The sequence below is a fragment of the Danio rerio genome, chromosome 21 (genome assembly GCF_049306965.1).
Source record: "Danio rerio strain Tuebingen ecotype United States chromosome 21, GRCz12tu, whole genome shotgun sequence".
NCBI classification, from domain to species: domain Eukaryota; kingdom Metazoa; phylum Chordata; class Actinopteri; order Cypriniformes; family Danionidae; genus Danio; species Danio rerio.
In genome coordinates, this window is record NC_133196.1 from 49,842,940 (window position 1) to 49,850,000 (window position 7,061).

At 43.3% G+C, this 7,061-nt stretch overlaps 2 protein-coding genes across 2 annotated transcripts in view; one reads left to right on the forward strand and one right to left on the reverse strand.

Moving 5' to 3' along the window:
- The window catches only part of ddx46 (DEAD (Asp-Glu-Ala-Asp) box polypeptide 46), an 800,864-nt gene that overhangs the window by 651,189 nt on the left and 142,614 nt on the right, over positions 1-7,061 (forward strand). The window lies entirely within an intron of this gene.
- The window catches only part of acsl6 (acyl-CoA synthetase long chain family member 6), a 39,284-nt gene that overhangs the window by 8,238 nt on the left and 23,985 nt on the right, over positions 1-7,061 (reverse strand). Inside the window, exons 12-17 of the mRNA XM_073935561.1 lie at positions 4,834-4,968; positions 4,177-4,311; positions 2,450-2,545; positions 2,299-2,371; positions 404-492; positions 186-302 (exon numbers count right to left, since the gene is read on the reverse strand). Of these exons, the coding sequence (XP_073791662.1) occupies positions 186-302; positions 404-492; positions 2,299-2,371; positions 2,450-2,545; positions 4,177-4,311; positions 4,834-4,968 (645 nt within the window). The remainder of the gene's footprint in view (positions 1-185; positions 303-403; positions 493-2,298; positions 2,372-2,449; positions 2,546-4,176; positions 4,312-4,833; positions 4,969-7,061) is intronic.

Genomic DNA, 7,061 nt, shown 5'->3' on the forward strand with positions numbered 1-7,061 from the left:
CAAACCTAAAACCAACTTGACTGAGCTGTTTACAAGGTGGAGTGAGCTACACACACTTGCATGATCATTGCTATTTATAGAAATGTGGAAGAGAAGCGCACTGAAATAATCTTACATTACATTACATTTGCGATATTTCATAATCGAGGAGTCCTGAAGGAGCAACAGTGTTTTCATCATCTTACCGCCAGCCATTTCCCAATGTCTCCAGTGTGAAGCCATCCATCAGCGTCCAGCGTCTCGGCGGTCCGCACCGGGTCCTTCAGGTAACCCTTGAACACATTCGGCCCTTTCACACAGATCTGAAACACAGCGTCCAGCATTCATGATGACCCCAAGTGTTCTGTTTACTTACTTTGCTTTTCTCTCTAACAGAGCAGTGCACACACACACACACACACACCTCTCCCTCTCCTTTAGCAGCAAAGTAGTTCTTCTCAGCCACATCCACCAGTTTAATGAGATTACACGGCAGAGGAGCTCCGACATGACCTGCAGAAACAAACACAAGATCACGTTTATAAGGGCTTTAGACCAAGTAGTGTGTGTGTGAGCAGTGTGTGTGTGTGTGTGTGTGTGTGTGTGTGTGTGTGTGTGTGAGTATCTCCAGCAGCCTTTAATGATAAAGATGAGGGAGTCGTGTTTGTTCTAATCAGACTTGATGCAGAAACACTGTGATTGACATTCTCCTGCTGTACGTGTCATCAGAGGGGGAAAGCCCCGCCCACTAGTGCCCATCTCTCCATCTCATTAGCATAATCAGCAGGCCTGAGTGAGAAGCAGTCGTCTGTCCATTAGCCATTAGAGTGTTTGAGCTGCTGAAGATGATCTCAGCATAGACTAAGAGGATTATAGATGTGGAGTTCTAGATGAACAGTGACAGGAGCCACATAGACTGACAGAAGCTGCAACACACACTCACACTGAAGCACACACACACACCTGACCAGCACTCACAACACACACACTGCTGTTTTACACCTGTCACTATGCTGACACACAGGTGTTTGTAGCTCCGCCCTCTTCAGAAAAGAGCACAATCTCATTTGCATTTAAAGCGACAGTCACCAAAACACCACAATTAGGAAGAAAGCCTGCAAGGGTCAGTTTCAGAGAGCTGGAGAACATTATCTGTGTGCTAATCTCAGCTCAGACTCAAACACACACAAGAGAGACAGCAGAGCTTGTGAAAGGGGGCAGAGTTAAGGCTGCCTCTGACTCAGACTGTGAGCTCTGGTGAATGTGAGCTGATGACTGTACAGTGGTGTGTGCTGCAGGAATGAGCCACAGGATGGCGCTCTCAGCACACACACTCATGCTCCAGATCTGCGGTTTGACAGCGGATGGAGGACAGGCAGCAGAAATATGATGATTCTCACGGTTCCTGCATGCTGTTGTCTGCAGCACATCCGTCCTCAGTCTGCAGCTATGATTATCAATGCTCTGTGTATATGTGCATCCGTTTAATGAAGATACAGACGGGGCCAGAGAGGACAAGACATGTCAAAACACACATAAAAGTGTCATCTCTTGATTTTGTTTACACTTTCACTGGCATACACAGCATTAGTTAGGAGTCTCAAAATACAGAACGCTACTGTTCATCATGAATGAACATACAGCCAAATGTAGAGCTGTATATTAGGCTAACTAGCACATTTTGTGGGGATTATTATTACATTCTGATGCATTATTATTATGTTTGTGCAGTGTGTTTAGTGTGTTATTATAGTTTAATGATCAGAATAACCCTTAAAATGACATTTACAGATGCCACTTTTATTTTTATTGTAAAAATGATCAATTATTTTCCATATACTAAAGCATGAGCAGATTTATCCTGGGATCACTACAGTCTTGCATAGGTCACTGATCAGAATCAGCCTCCTGCAGTATTGTCTTTGTGTATATGTGCGCGCTGTGTGTTTGTTACTGTGTTGAGCGTCTGGGTGATCATTATCAGCTGCTTATCTGCTAATCACAGACTGAAAAGGCACTTCAGTGTGAGTTCATCAGGCAGTAAACCACAGTCAGTCTGCTGTGTGTTTGATGTGCATCAGAGAGAGCAGCACAGTCAGTCTGCTGCAGTACACTCAGTGACCAGGAAACAGAAGGCTGACTGACTTCACGTGTGTGTTTAAGTATAGAGTTTGTGTGTAGTTTGCTCTGTAAAGTACTTTGATCGACATAAGTTAACATTTTTAAATAGGAAAAAAGATTAATATAAAATCTGTGATAAGCTCCATCAGCTGCAGACATTCAGAAAGCTCAGGCTGTTGGTGAATCTGGCCGTCTCACCTGAGGTCCAGTCTCCAGGTGTGGTGAAGGTGCATCCGGCGGTGCACTCGGTCTGACCATACGCCTCGTACACCTGCACACACACACACATGCAGTAAGATGATGAAGATGAGCAGCAGCAGGAGGAAGGTCTGTCCTCCAGACGGCTCACCTGGCAGCCCAGCGCAGCTCGCAGGAAGTCCAGGACGGACGGAGATGCCGGAGCTGCTCCAGTGATGATCATACGCAGCCGACCACCCAGACTGGCCTGTAGGAGCACACACACACACACACACACACACGCATAAACACACACAGGAGCTCATCAGCGTTGCTTTGGCTTCAGCCTCTCTGGTCTGTGTCTCTCTCTGTGTAGCGGCTGGCAAAGCTAAAGGTAGCCTAAATGCAGAATAATGTTTCAGTATAGCCTCAAGCCGTGCTCACACTAGAGTTGAGCATGCACATTTCTGACGTATGATGCTGTGAAAAGAGGCAGGATAGATAAAACAAGATGATTAGGCATTGATGCGTACAGAGTGGTCCTGTTTTGATCTTCTGTTGGTCTCATGCAATCACGCGTGCTGATTTTAGTCAATGTGGTGAAAGGGGCAGCGTGTCCGTAAATCAGGCCAATCAGAACAAAACACAGACTGGCACACGAGATCATTAATATGCGCACCCCAGGCTGCATTTGATTGGCCACAGCATTTCCGAGTGAGATTACAGCAATGATCATTTCCTCCAGCCGTTTTTAAGTTCATCTAAGCTTATATTAAACTCAGATCACACTTTATTATAATGCACAAATCACACAATTAACAAGTCATTAACCAATCATTAACTACGACTTTTAACTCAATAAACTACTAATTAGCTGCGTATTAATGGTGAGGAAGTAGCTGGGTTTGGATATTAGGGATGTAGAGTAAGATCATACTACAGGGATGTCCAAACTGGGTCCTGGAGGGCCGCTGTCCTGCTGAGTTTAGCTCAAACTTGCTTCAACACACCTGCCTGGACTTTTCTAGCATATCTAGTAAGAGCTTGATGAGCTGGTTCAGGTGTGTTTAATTGGAGTTGGAACTAAAACATGTAGGTCCCTCCAGGACCTAGTTTGGACACCCCTGTCATGCTATATAAGAGCTGATCAACAGTTTATGTCTTAGTTAAAGGCAGTAGGTAATGGTGTAAACTCTTACTTAAACTAAACATTCCCCAAACTTATAATGTATGTAAGACTCTTATTTTGAAAATGGGAAAGGCAGGAAGACTAAAGCTTCACATCTTTACAGTGTTTTAATGCAGATATCCCAAGTCTCCCAGAAGTTTCCTGAGTCTCCTGCAAATGCACAGAGACTCCCTGATGCCCACAAATGCACCACCCTGAAGAGGCAGAGCGTCAGTTTAACTGTTTCCTTTGTCAGTTTAATGTGTGTATTGTAGAATTAGCAGTGTATGTGTGTAATGAGGCAACAAACACACGTAGACTGCTGAAGATTAGTGTTTAATGCACTGTGTCATATCACACAGCTCTTACTAAGACCATTATGATTCTGGAGTGAAAGAATGCCGGCTTACTTTATTAAATTAACATCTCAGATTGATAAAATACTGTTTGACAAAATAAGTATAATTATTTTGCATGTGTATTTCAGAGTGTAACATGCTGTGAGTGTGTGTGTGTGTTTACGTCTGTTCATTACTAAGCATATAAAATACTTTGATGACGTTCTGAACATACCTAAGCTACATGATCACTGCCACTGGAATAACAGATTTATTTATTTGTTTGTTTGTTTTTCAATATATCTGGCCATAAATGTGTCAGACTGAGTTTTGTGATGCACACACACACACACACACACACACACACACACACACACACACACACACACACACCTGTATCTTGTGGAAGAAGATCTTGTCCCAGATGCTGTCGCTGCGGGTCACGCCGCGGCTCACCTCCGCTCCTTTCCTCTTGGCCGCAAAGTTCAGCAGCCAGCGCTTCACTGAGTTATTGGCCTGACTGAAGATCTGCACACAAACACACACACATACACACACACACAAACATTACTGCTGAATGACTGCTACACACTCCTGAAGACGCGGTCCCACTCGAGCAGTGGTCACCAACCCACGGGCTTAGATTTGCTTTTGACATTGGTGGGGATCTAGTTTAACATCCGTCTTCACTGCAGCATGAATCTGACAGGATTAAAGCGCAGCTACAGGCCCGTGGACAGCCTGGTGAAAGCGGTGGTTCTCTTTTGTCTCAAAAAGTGGACCTTTTTGCAATAACAGGCCTCATTTAGACTACTATTTAATTATTAAATGTAAATGCTGCATTTTACTGACATGTTAAGCACTATTTAAGCTGGAATAGATTGTTGGATTGATGGATAACAACAATATTTTAATATAGGTCGCTTTTGGTGCTTCACACCTTTTCATTGGTCCAAGATTTAGAATAAAAGTCAATCAGAATCATCAGCCAATCAGAATCAAGTGATGTGGTGTAAACAGTCATCAGGGAAAGTGTGTTGTTTCTCTCACCTTGTCATACATGCGGTTCAGGAGACGAGGAACCACCGGGAATATGGTGGGCCTCAGAGCCTTCATATCATCAGGGAGCAGACGAATATCCCCCTGAAAAAAGCCGATCCTCCCGCCATGGCAGATCACCACCGCCTACAGTGGAGAAACAGCATTAAAGATTGAACCTCAGTAATGTGTGTGTGTGTGTGTGTGTGTGTGTGTGTGTGCGTGTGTGTGTGTGTGTGTGTGTGTGTGTGTGTGTGTGTGTGTGTGTGTGTGTGTGTGTGTGTGTGTGTGTGTGTGTGTGTGTGTGTGTGTGTGTGTGTGTGCTCCAGCAGCCTTTAATGATAAAGATGAGTGAGTTGTGTTTGTTCTAATCAGACTTGATGCAGAAACACTGTGATTGACATTCTCCTGCTGTACGTGTCATCAGAGGGGGAAAGCCCCGCCCACTGGTGCCCATCTCTCCATCTCATTAGCATAAACAGCAGCCCTGAGTGAGAAGCAGCCGTCTGTCCATTAGCCATTAGAGTGTTTGAGCTGCTGAAGATGATGTCAGCATAGACTAAGAGCATTATAGATGTGGTTTGACATTGTTCATGATTATCTGTGCATTAGTTAAGCATTAATTAACGCACATCAGTGCACTCATATTGTAAAGTGTTATTAAAGACATTTCAGAGGCACCTAAGCGTGAGAGTAATGTGGATTTTGTGTGTGAACTGTCTCTTTAAGAGATATAGATCGTCAGGTCAGACGAGGACGCGTCTCAGAAAGCGGAAGTGCAGTTCAGTGTGCTCACAGGTGTGGTTTCATGCCCTCGCTAGTGTTCATATCTGACAAACAGCCAGACGGTAACCTGATCCAGAAGACAAACACACAGATCCTGCTGGACAACACACACACACACACACACACACACACACACGCACACACTGCATTCAGCCGTAACCTCATCTGTTTATCTGGACTATATTGGAGTTTCACATCAACACTTTAACCCTTTATAGGGCACTCACTGGGTAACACTTCAGCTTAAGTCACGATATTAACTGCTTATTAGCACTTATAGAGTTTGATCTTATTCTATTACTGCCTAACTCACTTTATTATGCAGCTAATTATAGTTTAATGAGCTAAAGTCTCAGTTAATGCTTTGCTAATCGTGTGAATTATGACTTAATGATATTGATAATAAATAAATGATATTGTAATCAACATAAATGACGTTTCCAAAGGGTTAAAAGTGAGTATTTTGCCAGATTAGGTACAATACATCTTAGTGCACACTATAAACATCACCTGTATTCTGTTTAATCAATAGTAACATCAGAGGAACAATACAATTATAAAATTATAGTCATAAAATTATTACTATAGTTTTTATTAAGGCCAGACAAAATTATTTTTTGGTATTTCTGCGCAGAACTTGGTACAAAATCTGCAGATTTATACAGAATGATTTTAAGAGTATTCACTATCTGACAAAAGTCTTGTCGCCTATGCAAGTTTTAGAAACAGCAAGTAATATCTGCTCTTCTAGTGGATGATTTGGTGTCAGAAGTGTCTCTATGAAAGGTGAAGGCCTCTAGATTTTTCTGATTTGAGCTCAATAAATCTGATCATGTCTTGATGTTGACTGATTTGATGAGGACAGTGCGGTCTGACTCTGCTCAGACTAAAGTCTCATCACTGAACAGAAATAATGTCCAGTATAGAATATAAAGTCCTGCTGCAGTGGAGACAGAATGAAGATTGTGTCTGACTCCATCATGAGCTTGGAGGACTGCATCCATACATCTCTGACATGACTCACATCACTGATTAATAAAGTCATCTGGAATGAAGAAGAAAGCTTCAGCAGGATCCCAGAGTTCATCAAGAGTCTTTGTGTTCATCATCAACACCCCCTCCTTCATCAGCTCAATAATGTTGATGTCTGGTGACTGGGCTGGCCAATCCTGGAGCACTCTCTGCTGTCAGGAGCTTTGATGTGGAGGCTGAAGTATGAGCAGGAGCGCTATCCTGCTGGAGAATTGTCCCTCTCCTGTGGTTTGTAATGTAATGGGCAGCACAGATGTCTTGATACCTCAGCCTGTTGATGTTGCAGATCTCTCCATACTGAATGACCCCCAAACCATGATTTCTCCTTCACCAAACTTGACTGATTTCTGTGAGAATCTTGGCTCCATGCAGGCTCCAGTAGGTCTTCTGCAGTATTGGTGATGATTGATGCAGATCAGCAG